The following is a 17533-nucleotide window of genomic DNA, read 5'->3' on the forward strand; positions in this document are numbered from 1 at the left end:
GCTCATTAACTGGTCTCTGATCAGTGGCCTTAGGGCAGGTTATGCTGTTCTGGTCTCTGTCCAGAGACCGCAGTGATTCCCCACTGTTTGGAAGGTGGGAAGGGAGAGAAAACAGGTTATTTCATAGCCTTTCAGAATTGAATCCTGACAAGTTTTAAGAGTTTAAATACTAAATCAAACTGCCTGACTTCAAATCCCGATTCCTGGTTATTCCTGAATGATCTTGAGCCTCATCAGTCTGTGCCTGTTCCCCACTTGTGAAATGGGGACATTTAAGAGGACCTACTCATAGAGCTGATACATGATGACATAAGTTAGTACTTACAATGCACTTAGAAAAATGCCTAGCACATTTACTAATCTAATAAAAATTGTGATTTCCGCATTCAAATGCACTTGTTTCCATATTGTCCACGACACCCCTGTGCTCCTACAGTAGAGATGTTTGTTCATTCCATTAGGTGGCACTGTGTGTTATGTTTTAGAAGTTTCTCAAGCCAGCAAAACACACTGGGTAATTAAGTTCCTTAAACTTGTCCCTTATAAAAATGGAAGTAAAACTAGCACTCTTTTGATACAGGGTATCAGATGTTTAATGTTAAGACTGCATCAGCAGTACTGTATTGTTATTCAGGGACTAGGCATAACCATTCCTTCACACATACCACACATATTGCCATTGGTCAACACTGATCCAATGTCTGTTGGGCATAAAGTAGTGGTCCTGGTGGAGTAATTCAATCAAAGCACCAGCTCTGAGGTGTTTGGGCTGTTTTCCTAACTTGATCTCAGGATGGAGGTATTCCAGTTATTTTTAAATGTTTTAATTCTAACAAAGTAATCCATTTCTTTTTGTTCTTTAAGACATCGACTTTGCTATCACTCTACTTCATTGCTGCTATAGTGAAGCATTTGTATTTTATTTTCAATCTGTAAAGAACCTGCTGCTGTTACTTTACAGATGAGAAACGAGCAAAGAGGAAAAAGGATTTTAAACGTTTCGCAGAAAAAGGATTTTAAACGTTTCGCAGCTAGTTAGTAGTGGCACCCAAACTTGACACACTAGCCCAACCTCCCACTGGGTTCCTAACTATTCATTTCTCATTTTAAATATCATTTTTGGCTTTCAAACAACTCCTTATTTTTACACTGGTTGATACTATAGTTATCTGTACCTGCCATTTCCCTAAATCATGTCCAAAGGTTAAAAGTTCCATTAAAGAATGCTAATTAACATTGATAGTATAAATAACAAACATTTTATTTTAACTCCTTGGCTTAAGTCTTTAAGTGTTTGGCTGTTATTGCATAGAAACAAATTTCCAGATGTGAGAATCAGAACCATATGGGAACAAATCTGGAAAAGTGTTGATTATCCTCATAGGCGCATAAAAATTCAGGACTGGAAGGGATTTTATAGTTCATAGAGTTCAACCTTTAATCTCTAGATCCATCCCAAATCTTGGAAATACGTGCATTTGACATGCTGAAATCACATTTTTTATTAGATTAGTAAATGTGCTAGGCATTTTTCTAAGTGCATTGTAAGTACTAACTTATGTCATCATGTACCAGCCCTATGAGTAGGTCCTCTTAAATGTCCCCATTTCACAGGTGGGGAACAGGCACAGACTGGTGAGGGAGTTGGCTCAAGATCACTCAGGAGTAACCATGAATCAGGATTTGAAGTCAGGCAGTTTGACTTAGTGTTTAAACTTTTAACTCCTTCCTATTATGCTATGTTGCTCCATAAAATGAGAACAGGAAAAGGAACCAGGGTCAGGCAATGCAAATCTACTTGATAAAAACACCAAGGAAAAGCAGCTGAGTGTGGTGGAAAATCCAGAATCTTAGGAGTTTGGCAACAGTCTGGGGCAGAGCAGTTAAAAGACACATGGGACCTCAGAGACAACTTCACTGGTCAACCTTGCATTTTGGGAATGTCTCACTCTATTAGGCTGAGGCTTCCTCCTCGCTCAGAAATACTAAACAACTGAGCAGCTAGTAGATGAAGTTTTCAAGACGAATGTAAAGGACACTGTGCGTAAATGTTACATAGCCAAGCCCTCTGCTTGTTTTTAAGCTGGGGATTTCTTTTCTTTTTAATATTTATTTTTTTGTAGTTGGACACAATACCTTTATTTTATTTATTTATTTTAATGTGGTTCTGAGGATTGAACCCAGGGCCTTGAATGTGCTAGGCGAGCCCTCTACCGCTGAGCCACAACCCCAGCAAAGCTGGGGATTTCTTTTGTCTTCCTGTCTTTAAATTGATCATCTTCAATTTTATAAAGAATCTTCATTAGTTTTCTACTGCAGCTGTGACAGATTATCACAAACTCAATGATTTAAAATAGTACAAATTTATTATCTTACGGTTTTGGAGATTAGAAGTCAGAAATGGGTTTCATGGAGCTAAAGACAAGACTTTGAAGACTCTAGGGGGAAATACATTTCCCTGCCTTTTCCAGCTTCTCTTAGTTGCCCACATTCCCTGGCCATTGGATGCTTTCTCAGTCTTCGAAGCCAGCAGGATAACATCTTCCAGCTGACACTCCTGCTTCTCTCTCTCATTTATAAGGAGGCCTGTGGTTACATGGGCCCACCTAGCAAGGTGGGGTAGTGCCTCCACATTTTTAATCACATCTGTCAGGTAAAGTGACATATTTACTGGTTTTGGGAATTAGGATACAGACATCTCTTGTGGGGAGGGAACACATTCTATCTACCTACTATGGAATATATGGTCCCATCTTCCAGCTATCAGGAATGTCTCCTACACTCCATTGGCCCTCTCCTCATTCCCACAACCTTATGTGCAAGATCTGTTGTTTTATCCACTTCCTAGGGTTCTCTGCAGCCACTCTCTACACCTCAATCCCAGATCCCCATGGCATGTTGAGTTTCTCCTCCCAATTACTAGTCTTCATGGCAGCTTCATAATGCTAAGCTCTATTGAGAGCTTCTTTCCCTTTCTTTCCATTGCTTCTCACCTCCTCCTCCCCCAACACCCCTCCACCAACACTAGTCCCACACACACTAGCCAACCTCCCAATGGATCTCTAAAGGAGAAACGCAAAGAATTATTGCTTTTTAATTACAAGTGCTATTGTAGCATCTACGAGGAAGAACATTTTAAGCTTAATTGAGACCAAATGTGAAGTTAAATTAAATGAATAACTAATTAACGTAATGCTCCTGCATTAGCCCCGTGTGAGTGCAGAGGCCCAGAGAGAAGGCAGGTACCAGGCCTCTAGTGAACAGCCAATGCCCAGAGCTGAGGAGGGCGGGCAGCCTGGCCCTAATGGTGAGTGCCAAGGGGCAGATCTCAGCACTGTGGAACCCCCAGCTTTTGGAGCTTTCCCCAACTGCCCAGCCACATCCCAAGCCCTCATTTCCAAGGCCATGCTCTGAGCCCCACAGTGTTTCTTGCTTCTCTCCAGTGCCAGACTTATCTGCTGAGAGGAGCTGATATGTCTTGTTCATTTCCCAGAGATCCTAGTGCTGGAGCCTCCCTTCAGATCGCCTTAAGAGTTGTTGGCTAAACAGGCAGATGCTCAACTGATTCAGTTGCTGCAAATAGTGAGAGGTGGGCAGGAAGGGACAAGCTTAGAAACGTGACAGGTGGGCTGTCATTTTCTTTCTTCACTCCTTTGTCCTGTGGGAGTTTAGCCTTAGTAGAGCAGCATGGCATCCATTTATGACAGACACCAGTGCTATGCAGCAGATTGGGGAAGAGGATGGATGAGAGCAGAGGTGATAAAATGCTGCAAGTGGCAGCGGGAGGCTTGTATCATTTATAAGCCTATTCATATCCCTTATATTATCCCTGATGAGACAAGTTCCTTAAGGGCATGATCTCCTTTCCACACCACTCCTGTGAGGTAGGGAATGTTATTACCATTTTCTAGAAGAGGAAATAGGTGTAAAGCTAGTTAACAGTGAAGGAAGGGAAGAGAAGACCTCCAGAAGAGCCATACCCTCTCCCCTGACCATCATCCCCAGCATAGAGGGCCAGTAAGGAAACCTCTGCACTCTCCCTTCCAGGAAGCAGGGCTGCAACACCTGCCCATGCTGGGCTCTACCACAGGATTGTATCACCATCTAGTGGCTCTTAGAAGTAACACAGCTTCTCTTTAAGCCTATCCCTCCTAGGTGTTAAAGTCAGATAAATCTTTCCGGTCTTGTGAGAAGTAATCATAAATTCTGAACATAAAGCCATATATCATAGGTCCTGCCCCTGTAGGCTCTGAAGACTTAGAGATCTCTGACTGACTCCTTCCAGAGCCAAAGTGTGTATCAAGCACATGAGACTCCCCTAGGTGTTACCACTGTAGCAAACACAACTTATTTTAACCTGTGTATCCAGGGTACTGCACCAGCCCACCCAGTATCCCAGTAAATACAATGGCTGTATCTTCTATGAGGCTGGAGGCTTCCATCATGTTCCGAAAGTCATCAATGTCATTAGCATGCCCTCCATGAATGCACACCAAATGTGTGCTCCTGGGACCCTAGTTCAACAAACCCTGTGAACCCTGCTTGCTGCTGCTGGGCCAGGACCTATCAAGGATTAGCACAGCACAGCTGGCAAAGGAAATCTATATTAGTACTGATGGGTAGCTATAGAAGTCAGTTGAAAATGCCAGAAGTCAGCCTGGCATGTCACACCCAGGACCTGGTATAGAAGCAGGCACATCAGAACACTAGATAGAAGGGGGCTGCTGACAGCTCCAAGCAACAGCACGTTAGCAGCTGCTCAAAAGAACCAGCAGCACCCTCATTTCTTGTCATCCTGGTACTTGTGCTAGTGGTGAGAATCCTTTTCGACTGTGCATTGGCTACTTCATTCCTATGATAGAGCTGGTGTATAGTACGCACTCAGTACCCACTGGCATTCTCAAAGCATGTACCACACATGCTAGGATTCTCAGTCGTGCCTCACCCCATCAGTTCCCATAACACTGACACTGATATCATTGTCCACTGAGGCATCATCAAGGGCTAAGGACCAGGGTGAGGCAAAGAGGCATTCAGCTGTCAGGATGGGCACACACACAAGCCCAAGAGTAAGTGCCCCCTTACTGAGGCAGCTCTCTTGCCCTACCATAGTCTTGGCCCTGGAAGAACAGCCATAAGCTTTAATCAAAATGGCCTAAGAAGTTATCAACAGGATCAAATGGGGGTAGAATAAGAGGACCCAACTTGGGGAAATACACAGAGAAGACTGATTTGTGGACAAAGAGACAAAGAGAGGCTGGGCACCTATGAAACGGGAGCGATGATTCCTATAGGAACTGGGTGATTACAGAAATGAGAATTGAACATGCGAAGAAGAGACACCTTTTCCAGGCCTTGGTCCTATAGTCTTTGCCTTCAGTCATGGAATCTGAATAAGCAGTAGTCTGCATGTCCTTCCCTCCTGCTCTGATCCCATCCCTTCTGCTTGCAGCTCTCAGAGCTCAGTCCTTGAGCCTTTTATGTCCTTGGCTTGGCAGTCCCTTCCCACAGAGAATTTTCTGTACCCTTAGCAGCTTCATGGGTTGGGCTAGGCTGGGCTGAGTCGGCTGGTGTTGGATCAGGAGGCTTTGCCTCACCTGTCAGTAGAAATTTCCATTGTCTTGCCCATGTGGAGTGCTTTGGGGACCCAACAGGGACCCTCCACACTTCTTTTCCAATCGAGGCTTCATATTTCTTTATACCTGTATGAAGAAAAGTGAAAATGGAAGAGAAAGTGAGATACAACTTAATAAGCTCCTGCCTTTCATCTCTGTTCCCTGGAATTAGGGCTCCCTTTTACCTCTAGGGCAGGGAATAATATGGAGAAAACCTCACAATGTTTATGCCACATTTGACAGCTTTACAGAGCAATATCACAAATCTCATCTTGCCTCAACCTCAGGTCATCCTTGCCTGTATTTAGAGATAAGCATCCCCATTTTTGCATAAGGATTCAGGAAATCTGAGGGAGTGCCCACAATCTTAGAGATCAGTGAGAAGAGAATGCAGGACTGTCCAGGGACTCAACATTCCCAGCCCAGTGCTCTCTCCACTCCAGTAAATTATTACACACCCACACATGCCTTCCACGGAGAAGGACTAGCTTGGAAAGGCAGCAATGCACAAAACAAACCCCTACAGATCTGGGTCCTTCTTAGGTTGTTCCAGAACTGGGTCCTCATTCTAAATGATACTACCTGTTTTGGTATGGTTGAGAGGCGAGCTACTATATCTAAAGCTCAACTCCATTTCAGGCACACAGCAATGCTCACTAAATATTCCTTCTTTTCCCTTTCCCCTCCTCAAACCTGGCCTAAGGAATACAGGTGGAAGGAGCTGAATCAAGCTATCTAACTCCCTGCTCCCCTCCTCCAGAGCAGGACAAACCCTGTGAATGCTTCCTGCAAACTGTAGTTTGCTTCCTGATCTCAGTTTTTCTCCTTGTGTGATGCCTTTCTAAAGCAGAAGTGTTTCTCAGAAATGTTTCCAGGATACTGTGTGGGTTACCATGACCTCAGGGGGCTCTTCCTCATATCCAACCCTGGTCTAGGCTCCAACCAGTTTCTCATGAGCAAGAGGCTCTTGCTCAGAAAGAGAGCCAAAAAAGCCACAGGGAAAGTTGTCCAACCACCAGCACCAGCAGACAGTGTCAGCCTCTGACCAGCCCCTGCCTCAGCCACTAACCTATTCCTGCCACCCCTACAACCACCACCACTGGACATCAGGCAGACAGCACACCAGGTTACCAACGGATGATTGATTCAAATTTTGTTTCAGAGCCTCTGATTGGTAGTTGCTTTTTTCTGCACACCCTGGACAGAGGGACCAGATGACCTCTGTTTCTGAACTTCAGGAAGCACATATGGATAGGCCTAAGTTCAGAGGGAAAATGATTTCCCATCTCTGCCCCCTCTGTCCTAGAGGATGCCCCTAATGCTGTCCCTCAGGGAAGAGGCTGCCATCCTCAGTAGCATCTCAGACCCCTTGGGAAACATTTTCCAAGCACCATGCTCTGTCCAGGTTATCTTTGGACCTGGCTCCCAGGAAAAAAAGAGAAAGTCAGAAAAGAAAAAATCACATTGGAAGGGAGAGGATTTGCATGCAGCCCATGTTCTAGTGGCACATTAATCGCAGACTTGAAGAAAATACTCACAAAAGTTGTGGGACTTGAGGAAAATACTATCGCGGATGGGTTAGGGCCAGACTAGAGCTACAGAGACACATGGGGACAACAGAGGACAGGTTAGTGGGTCTGGGGTGGGGCAGGGGTTCACACAGCACTTCATGGAGGGGCTGGCTCAGCGTTCTTGAGGTCTGGGCTGGTCTAGCTTCAGAATGGGTGTAGAGTAACTGAGCACCAGGTGGGTTGCCTAAAGAATGAGGTCGGGAGAAGTGGGGCTTCCACTGTTAGGAGGACTCACCCTCTGCCTTTGCTCAGGGATGACTTCCAAGCCAGGATCTCTTTGTACACCAACCGACAGAGCAACTGTGGGGAGTCCAAGGCACAGAGGGAAGGGGGGCACCGTGAGCATCAGTACATAGCTCCCCGGGTCAGTTGACCAATGCATTGGCAGCAGAGAAAGGAGTCACCCCCATTTGCAAAGTAGTTCTGAGCAAAGAACTGCTGCTCTTGTTGCCCTAGAACCCCCAGTACAGGGTTCCAACCTGTGGAGACAAAAAAACCCTTCTGATACCCCTTGGTGTATCCCAACAATGCTTACCAAGCAGGCCAGGATGTCAGCAGAGATGAGCATGTAGAAGACATTGTTCCAGCCTGTGGGGGAAATGAGTCCAGCCAGCAAGGGCCCCAGAGCAGCACCTATCAAAGCATAGCCTCATGAGAAGTAGGCCTCACCTTCCCTGTCCACCTGAGGGTAATCCAACAAGCAGTCTGTCCAAGACAGGGCTTGGTCCAGCTGCCAAAAGCCAAATTAACATCACAGACCTATGGAGCCCGTGCCATCGATGATGGCTGAGACAGTGGAGAGGGCCTTAGCATTGCCCTTCAGGCTCTTGTGAGTGCCCTGAGGAGAGAAGCAGAGTGGAAGGACTGAGCTAAGTAGCAGCACTGAGTAGGACCAGGACAGGGGGAGGCTCACTGGGGAGTGTAGTGACTAGGGCTTGGATGTTGAGGAAAGGGATCTGTGCTGGGTTCTCAAGGACTTTAAGGATCTTGTCCCTGTAGGACAGGAGATGGGAAAAGGGATATGGGAAAGTGGCCATGGAGAGAGAAGCCCTGACCAAGTCCCCAGAGTGGTCCTTGGTGCACTGGGTTGGGGGTGGCCTGCTTACCAGATCAGCAGAGACCGCTGTGGTGATAAGTGCATAAGGGCCATTGACCAGCATCCCGCAAATAATCAGCATCACTGGACAGCAGCAGAAATGGTGCAGTTAGAAGTGAGTCCCAAAGTAGATGACACCTCGAGGTCTCAGGCCTCCTAGCTCTTACCCTTCATACCCCCACACCAGCATCATGGGGCTCCCAAAGCAGGGACTTCTCTGTGGCCTAACAGAACTTGCAATGCCCACTCACCTATGGAGCTGACAATCCCATTCTGGCCAATGTAATTGTACAGGAACATCTGTGAGAGGAGGAGGGAGGCAGAGTCACATCCAGGTTCCCCTGGATGGGCTAGAACAGCCCTTTCCTGATCTGGAACACCAGATGTCACCTTATTCCTCCTCCCTCTCACACCCAGACTTCTCAGGTCTTTAAGCAACCCAGGGATGGAAGATCTAAAACATGACTTTTTTTCCTAAAAAGCCTTCTCTCCTATCTAACCTCAATCTCTTTCCTTTTTCTTGGTCAAGAAGTTTCGTAGCTGGTCTCCTTCTTCTCTTCCAAGGTCAAATAATCATTAATCCCTTTCCAAAATTCCCAGTCCTGGTCTCTTTCCCAGGGGCCTGATTCTTCTGACCCTCACTTCTTCTCCTCCCAGGTGTGCACAGGGAGTACACTCACATGTGCAAGAGACAGCTGTATGTATAAATGTAGAGATGGGCACACAGGTCAGAGGCCTGTGACATCTGCTCATAGGCACTTGGCCCTTGAGGTTATACGCACCATGGGGGCAGCCAAGATCAGCATGATGCAGCAAGTGGTGGCCCTGCCGTTGGTGTAGTCAGAGATGAGCCCTGCCATGATGCCACCTGGAACACACACCACTCACACACTGCCCTCCGACAGGAGGACGCCATCCCCTTGCCTGCTGCCCAGCTTCCCCCCATTGCCCTACTCAGCTTTGGCCTGTACCTGACATCAAGGACCAGCAGAGCGTCTTCCTCCACATCCCTCCCTGGCACCCATTACTATGAGAAACCACACAAGCCATCTTTCTTAAGCCTATCCAGCCCTGCAGGAGCAGAGAAGACCGTTCTCTAGAGCCACCTGCCCAGGCACAGCCCATTGGACCTACTTCTTCTTTCTTTACCCCTAAGGAGAATCAGGGAAGCCCACTGGTAGAGCAGGTCAGGGCCTCACCTATGATGCCACCAACATCAAAGAGCGTAGACAGGTCCCCAGCCTCCTTGGCACCAAAGTGAGCTTTAGAAAACACAAATACATGGTCAGACACCCAGGGGTTCAGGGCAAGCATTCTGCGTGCTGCAGAATAATCCCTACAGGGCCCTGATCCAGCCCCATCTTCCAGCTGAGAGCTCATGGCACAGTGATTTGCCAGGGCTACAGAGTGGCTTTGCAGCAGTTTGGGACATAGTCTTTCTGGTTTTCAGTCCTGCACTGCCCTTCTCCCCTGGAGGATGACTTTAACCTCTTAGAATAGACCTGTCTCACAAAGCTGGATCTGGGTCCTTAGAACCCCACCCCAAGAGCCATCTTTCCCCCAGGAGTGCAGTCACTCTCACTGAGCCTCAGCCCAATCAGCCACTTGCCCTGTTCCACTCCTGACCTAACAGCAGGTTCCGCTAAGTGCCCTTCCCAGCCACCTTAGGGCTCTACTAATGCAAAGAGCAAGAAGAAGACTTGCAGGGAAATGGGGAACTTGGGCCCAGGCCTTGGTTCTAGGCTTAGAAAAAGGAATGTCCAGAAGCTTGACTTGTAGCCTTCCCCCAATGTTGACTCATATTCTGAAGTCAGAGCCAAGCCCTTAAAACAAAGAGTCACAGTGTCCACAAAACTGCCCCAGAACTCTACCAGTATTACCAAGAGGGGTCTCTAATGTAGAGCTAAAGGGAAAGATGCAGCTTGAGATCTGGCCATGACTAATCCACAAGGACTCCTATTCAGAGCAAGCACAAATGTGGTAACATTTGTGGGCAACATCATCCCTCCCCAGGGCTGAGGGAGTCGAGCAGCCTTGGGTGAGAGGTCCTGAGTGAGAGGTAGAGTTTTGAGGCTCCCAGGGTCTGGGAAAGTGAAGCATGCTAGATAGAGACCTCCCTCTCAAGGAAAAGCAGAGGCCCAGGTCAAGGGGACATCAAACACTCTTTTTTCAATATCACAAGTGATCTCTCTTCATCTGTACATCCCTGAGCAGGGGAAGGGAAAAGTATCCCATGATATGGGGTAGCTCCCCCAAAGCAGACCAACAGAACTCAATACAAAAGCATAAGACCCATAGAAGAAGGGCCCTTGGGGCCAGGGTTGTGGCTCAGTGGTAGAGTGCTTGTCTGGCATGTGTGAGGCACTGGGTTCAGTTCTCAGCTCTGAATATAAATAAATAAGCAAAATAAAGGCCCATCGAAAAGAAGAAGAAGGAGAAGAAGGAGAAGAAGGAGGAGAAGGAGGGAGGAAGGAGGGAGGAAGGAGGGAGGAAGGAGGAAGAAGGAGGAGGAAGGAGGAGGAGGAGGAAGGAGGAGGAGTAAGGAGGAGGAGGAAGGAGGAGGAGGAGGAAGGAGGAGGAAGGAGGAGGAGGAGGAGGGAGGAGGAGGAGGAGGGAGGAGGAGGAGGAGGGAGGAGGAGGAGGAGGGAGGAGGAGGGAGGAGGAGGAGGAGGGAGGAGGAGGAGGAGGGAGGAGGAGGAGGAGGGAGGAGGAGGAGGAGGGAGGAGGAGGAGGAGGAAGGAGGAGGAGGAGGAAGAGGAAGAGGAAGAAGAAGAAGAAGAAGAAGAAGAAGAAGAAGAAGAAGAAGAAGAAGAAGGAAGAAGGAAGAAGGAAGAAGGAAAAAAGAAGAAAGAAGAAAGAAGAAAGAAGAAGGGCCCTGTGGTTACTGCCAGGCAGCAGGCCTCTTCTTTGGGCTGGGGAAGCACTCATGGTAGACCTTTCCAGCACCCAGCTCCACCCACCTGTGAGCCAAGCAGCCTGGAGTGGGGTGTTTTTCTTACTCTCAGGCTGAGGAAGACAAGGGAGGATGGTAGAACAGATCTTTGGAGTCAGGGTGAACTCAGCTGGACTCAGGGTCTAGGTATAATGTACAGAGCTTCCCACTTAAACAAAAAATTAAATAAATCTCCTCATGCCCTAGTTGAAGCTCAGCACACTGGAGTCTCACACAGTGCCGCAGTGGCTTCCTCCCCCACCAGAAGTAGCCTTGCTCTCCTTGGAGATCTCTTGCTCTTAGCCCTTCTGTCCCTTGGACTTACCCACATTGAAGATGTAAAGTGGCAGCCAGTAGAGGAAGGTGTAACTGACCAGCTTGGCGAAGAGCAGACAGAAAGAGAACTCGATCACACCCTGGGGAGCATAAAGAAGGTCACAATGGAACAGGGTCCAAGAGATCCTCCATCTGGTGGTGGCTCAGCACTACCCTGGGACTGTTTATCACCTTCCACAAAGCAAACTCATACCCACACCTAATCCCGAAGGAAGCAACATGCCTGCTGCTCCATGCTGTGTCAAGTCTCCCAGACCACCCTCCCCAAGCCTACTACTTCCCCTCCACCTCATAAGGAAATTCTGGAAATCATTAGTCACCCCCCATCCCATCTTCTGATATTCAGTGGAAAAATCTAGAAAATCCCTCTCTCCCTTCATTCCACAAACTTCTCACTGGGATTTTGAGTGCCCCCAGGAAGCTGATGGCCACAGGCTCAGCGCATGGTTCCTTGGAGCAGCTGGTCACAGTCTCCTGGTTGGTCTCCCTATTAGGGTAGGGACTGTTTTCAGGGTCCTCAGGGTTGTCCTGGTCCTTGTCTGACCCATCCTGTGCAGAAGAGAAGAACCCTCACTGAAAGCTGGTCCATATACCCCCTTACCCAGCTAGAGTGTGGCCCAGGTGAACAGGAGGAGGTGTGCATCTCTTTCTTGGACAGGACTGACTCTGCCAGGCCCACTGGGTTTTTAGCCAGTTAGTCCAATGGCCTAATACTGGGTCTGTGAAGTCAATGGCAGCGGGGGAGGGGCACAACTCCCTCCTCCAACTCCCAGATCTTCCTTGGTCCAGCCCCAGTCATGGGGAGGGAAGGCAGGGATAGAGCTGGGAGGGGTCACACTCACATGATGCTGTGGAGGGGCACAGTCCACATCTTCTGGGTCTGGAAAAAAAAAAATCTTCTAAGAAGCTTCCTACAGGCCAGCTTTCACTTTACAGCTGGTACAGGAAGCTGGCTATACCATCTCCTGTGTGGTCTCCCCTCCATGACGGAATGGGCACTGGGCTTCAGGAGGCCAGTTTTCTAGGCCTGGCTCTCCTAATTACCATGTCACTACTGCCTCTTGGACTACAAAGTGGCTATAAACCCAGTCTTGCCAACTCACAAGGCTTCACAAGATGTCAGAAAATGGGGAAAACACCAGGCACAGTGGTGCAAATTTGTAACCCCAGTGGCTCAGGAGGCTGAGGCAGGAGGATGGTGAGTTCAAAGCCAGCCTCAGCAAAAGTGAGATGCTAAACAACTCAGTGAGACCCTGTCTCTAAATAAAATATAAAATAGGGCTGGGGATGGGGTTCAGTGGTCAATTGCCCCTGAGTTCAATCCCTTGTACCTCCCCTTCCCCTCTCAAAAAAAAAAAAAAAAAAAAAAAAAGGAAAAGAAACTGGGGAAGACAACAGTCAAATGTACCAAATGAAAGAGATTAGGTTCTGTGAGCATGGCCCTTCAACCACACCTGCCCCTTCCCACACCTCTCAGAGCTAACCAGTGTTGACTGGGCTGCTACAGGCCAAGCTCTTTGTGTGTGTGGTAGTGGGTATTGAACGCAGGGGCACTTTAGCACCAAGCTACATCCTCAACCCTTTTTAATTATTTTGAGACAGGGTCTTGCTAAATTGCTGAGGATTTCAGTGAATTGCTGAGACTGATTGAACTTGTGATTCTCAGCCTCCCAAATTGCTGGGATTACAGGCATACACCACTGTGCCCAGAAAAACCAGACATTTTAACTACATTGTAACTTCTTTACTCCTTCAGACATTCCAGGGAGTAGATATTATTATTATTTTGCAAATGAGAAAATTGAGTCTCAGCAACACACAGCTGATCCTCCAACCCCATGCCCAGCAATCTTTCCAGTGTATCTACTGCCTTCTCCCAGAAACAGAGAACTGGGAGGCTCACTAGTGGGGTCTGTGGGGTCCACTCACATTCAATGAGGAAGAGGAAGGTGATAATGCCCATGATAGCTGTGATGACACCAGGCACAATAAATGACAGACCCCACTCTTGGTTCACCCAGATGCCGGCGATCAGGGAGCCCAGGATGTTGCCCACAGACGTATGGGAATTCCAGATGCCCATGATGAACCCCCGCCTGCAGGGGAGGGAAGGAAAGGGGAGAAATGTAGAGAAAGTAATGACCCTGGCCAAGATGTAAGTCTGGCTGCCCACAGCCTCTAGGAAGTGCCCAAGCCTCCTAGACTTGCAAAACCCCAGAGACACAGTCAGTGAGGAGGAGGAGGGCTGGGCTGTCGCCAAGTAGGCAACTGGTCTGGGCTCCACCCCTCTTTGCCAGCACCCTGAGCAAGCACAGGTGAGAGCTCTCACCACACAGAGAGTGTGGAGCCCCCACTCTTGCTTCCCTTTTGCTGCACCATAATCTTACTCTAAAGCAGAGGTCCTCAACTGGGGGGCAATTGTGCCCCCCCAGAACATCTGATAACATCTAGAAATTTGAGGGTGTCATAATTCAGGGTTTGCTCCTGGTACCTAGTGGGAAGATGCCAAGCATGCAGTACGCACCGTCTAATAAGCACCCAATGACCAAGAATTGAACAACCCAAAATATCAATAGCTCTGAGGGTGAGAAATCTTGCTCAAAGGCAACTTTTTCTTTTTCTTTCTTCTTTTTTTTTTTTCAAGATAGCAAAACCAGTTTTTATAGACCTCTTTTTGTCTTCTTTCAAAATGGAAATTCATTCTTTTTGAGAAAAAGTATAAATAAGGTTGCCTTAACTATGGGTTAAATCCTCATGGATGACAAAAATAGCACTGCTCCCATGGAAACATTTGTGTCTCAGCCTGTGGACATCAACCAACCGGAGGAGGCACTCTCTACTCTTTCCCCTGAGTTTACACCAGAGGGCCGTGAGTGATCATCTCAGTAGTCCCAGCCCTCAAGGTCCTTCCCACCCTCCTCCTTCATCATACTCACTTCCCCTTCCCGAACCAGTTGCCGACACAAGCCACCACTGAGGGCCAGCCTGTGGTCTGGACAAGTCCATTACAGATCTGTAGGGAGAGAGGATGGAGGGTGAGAACAAGCCTGGGCCATGCTCCACAGCCCTGGGTGGAGGAAGTTCAATGTGACGCTGAGGGGCCTTCCACACCCTACACTACAAACCTTGCCCTTCCCTCACATGCCTGTCCACCCACACCCCAATGTCATGAGCTGATTTCTCCTCTAGCTCAAGACTGAGCAGAGACCAAGCCTCTCATGCCTTCTGAAGAGATCTCAGTGCTGTGTTCAGGGCAGATTTACTGAGCTAATAATTCATGGCTGTTGGGTGTACAGTGTGATGGAGGGAACTGAAGTGGGAGCAGGGAGTGAGTCCAGGTCTCCATCTGTTGTGACCTGGGGACAGATGGGAAGGACAGTGGCCTCTGGGGTCCTTTTAGTGATTGGAACAAAGACCCAAGGACAAGATGGAGATTCGTACCTGGATGAGCACAAAGTACCAGAGTACATGGATATTCCAGAAATATCCCAGGCCAAAGAGGGAGGTGAAAAGGCCACTGAGCAGCATTCCAGCTGAAAGGTAATAACGGAGGGGGAGCCGCTCCCCAAAAATTCCACTGGAGAAGAAGTAGTTAGATTTATGGTCAATATCCTTTATGTCTACTACCACCTCATTTCTCCCCTAACCCCAAGCCACTGAAAGTTTACACCAATGACCTCTGTGCAATCACATGTCAAGGCTGACCTCAGCCCCCACTTTCTGGACTCCTGCCTTTTTTTTTTTCCCCCAATATGGGGAATTGAACCCAGTGTGCTCTATCACTGAGCTACATACCCAGTCCTATTTTATTTTATTTTGAGATAAAATAAAAAAGGCTAGCCTTGAATTTACAATCCTCCTGCCTCAGCCATCTCAAGTAGCTGGGATTACAGGCATGTGCCAAATACCCAGTCAACTCCTTCTGCTTTATTTGACACTGCTGGCCATACAGTGAAGGCACTGTTGCTCATCTCCTTCCCCTGTGGCTGGCCATTCTTTGTCAATGATTTCCCTGTGGGAGCAATCTCTTGCATCACTTTTATGTTTTAACTCTCACCTATATGCTCAATAGTCCCAGCTGTGTATCTTCAGTCCTGATCTGGTCCCCAGAGTTATAGGATCATATCCAGACACCTTCTGGACATCTTTACTTGGATGTCCCCAAAACATTTGAAATTCTACACTTGAACTGAATTCCTCTTCCTTCTTTCACCACTCAGCTCCTTGGCCTGATCTCTGATCTGAGAGAAGTGCACCACCAACCCACTTGGCTGCTCAAGACAGACCAGGGAGCCACAGGAGACTCTGCCTCTCCTCACTTCCCACCTCTCACATTCAGTCTCTGAGGCCCACCATTCTACTTTTTTAATGTTTGCAGTGCTAGAGATTGAACCCAGGGCCTTGCACATGCTAAGCTCTGTCACTGAACTGCATGTATAGCTTCTTTCTGCTTCTTAAATTATTCTGCAGTGTGCTGACTTCCATCTTCATTACCACAGTAGAAACTCACACTCAGCAGCTTGGTCTGTTGTCAAAGCTTTTTCTGGGCTGGGCATAGTGGCACATGCCTATAATCCCAGTGGCTCAGGAGACTGAGCCAGGAGGATCATGAGTTCAAAGCCAGCCTCAGCAACTTAATGAGGCCTTAAGCAACTTAGTGAGACCCTGTCTCAAAATAAAAGATTAAAAATGCACTGAGGTTGTGGTTCAGTGGTTAAGTATATCCCCTGGGTTCAATCCCTTGTACCAAAAAAAAAAAAAAAAAAAAAAGCAAAAGCCTCCCCTTGGTATGACCTATCTTGCTCTCCCTCACTTCTCCCCCAGATTGATCTATCCTGAAACAAACCTGGGGTAAAAATCCTCAATCACTTTCTCTCCTCACAACCTGACACACAGGCCTTTGGCACATGACCTCATCCTTTAGTTCCATCTTATGTTACTTCCTTGGAATCTCCTCTCTGGAAAACCTGTTTTCTCACTTGCCTTATTTTGCTCATGCTGTGCCTTCTGCCTAGATCCCCTTCTCTGCTACCAGGCCCATGACCTCTTTACTAGTTCAAGGCTCATATCCTCCAAGAAGCATTCCACAACCCCATCTTCTCCAATCTCTGCTTGAACTCTGTAAGTATTCTGAACTCCAGAGCACCTGATGGCCTTCTCTATCCTAGAGCCACCTTGCCATTTTGTAATTAGCAGATGATGCCTGGGTCGCCCCATTAGGCTGTGAGCTCTTTGAAGGCAGGACCCTGCCTTATTCAACTGTGATTCCTATCAGTGAGTTCTAAACTGGTTTTGCCAGATTCATGCTTGCTGGGCTAACTTTAGACACAGCACAAGATAGGAGCTTCCTGGGTATCTCCACATCTAGGGCCATCTTCAGAGGGACCCTGCTTCACACCCACCAATGCTAAGTCAACTCAAAAGGGGCATCTTGAAAATCTTCCAGGAAAAAGGGCAGCTAACAGTGGGAGTCCACCAGGTGAAGGAGCAGTCTTGGTGGCCACAGTGAGGAAAGGAGGCTGATGGTTTATGCACAAGTCTTGGCCTCACTCCCACCCAGGGAGCAAACAGCTTTCACCCTTCAGCCTGCTGCCCCCAGGTTAGACAAGGGGAGGCTGCAGTTCTGAACCATTCCACTCTGGATGGGCACAGGCTCTGCCCCTCTTTACCTGATAAACATGCCGATGGCATAGGCCACAAGGAAGGCATTATCCACAGCCCCCAGTAATTCCTTGTAGTCATCTTTATCTGAAAGCAGACAGAAGAGACAAAAAAGTTGACTGCTTAGCTTCCCCTGCCACTTGGAAGCCCTTTTTGGCTCTGGGTAGCCCCTTCTTGAGGAAGAGGGAACAGGAGTGGAGAAGAACAACATGCTCTGTTTTTACCAAATGGACTCCAGCTGCACCACGAGGTATCATTTAAACTGTGGGTATCATTGATGGGTTTGATCAGCTCCGAGCAGTTCTGGTGCAGACGGCTCTGG

General features: G+C 47.9%; 1 protein-coding gene across 1 annotated transcript in view; it reads right to left on the reverse strand.

The window, feature by feature from the left end:
- Nucleotides 1-1762: 1762 nt before the first annotated feature.
- SLC37A2 (solute carrier family 37 member 2) overlaps nucleotides 1763-17533 on the reverse strand; it is a 29579-nt gene continuing 13808 nt past the window's right edge. The window contains exons 3-18 of the mRNA XM_081278795.1: nucleotides 17436-17529; nucleotides 17220-17298; nucleotides 14992-15127; nucleotides 14487-14563; nucleotides 13480-13646; nucleotides 12393-12430; nucleotides 11947-12099; nucleotides 11540-11630; nucleotides 9482-9544; nucleotides 9065-9150; nucleotides 8534-8582; nucleotides 8293-8366; nucleotides 7946-8024; nucleotides 7722-7819; nucleotides 7422-7486; nucleotides 1763-5702 (exon numbers count right to left, since the gene is read on the reverse strand). Of these exons, the coding sequence (XP_081134921.1) occupies nucleotides 5687-5702; nucleotides 7422-7486; nucleotides 7722-7819; nucleotides 7946-8024; nucleotides 8293-8366; nucleotides 8534-8582; nucleotides 9065-9150; nucleotides 9482-9544; nucleotides 11540-11630; nucleotides 11947-12099; nucleotides 12393-12430; nucleotides 13480-13646; nucleotides 14487-14563; nucleotides 14992-15127; nucleotides 17220-17298; nucleotides 17436-17529 (1365 nt within the window). The 3' untranslated portion in view covers nucleotides 1763-5686. The remainder of the gene's footprint in view (nucleotides 5703-7421; nucleotides 7487-7721; nucleotides 7820-7945; nucleotides 8025-8292; nucleotides 8367-8533; nucleotides 8583-9064; nucleotides 9151-9481; nucleotides 9545-11539; nucleotides 11631-11946; nucleotides 12100-12392; nucleotides 12431-13479; nucleotides 13647-14486; nucleotides 14564-14991; nucleotides 15128-17219; nucleotides 17299-17435; nucleotides 17530-17533) is intronic.

The sequence above is a fragment of the Spermophilus citellus genome, assembly GCF_964194105.1.
Source record: "Spermophilus citellus genome assembly, chromosome: 2".
Taxonomy (NCBI): Eukaryota; Metazoa; Chordata; class Mammalia; order Rodentia; family Sciuridae; genus Spermophilus; species Spermophilus citellus.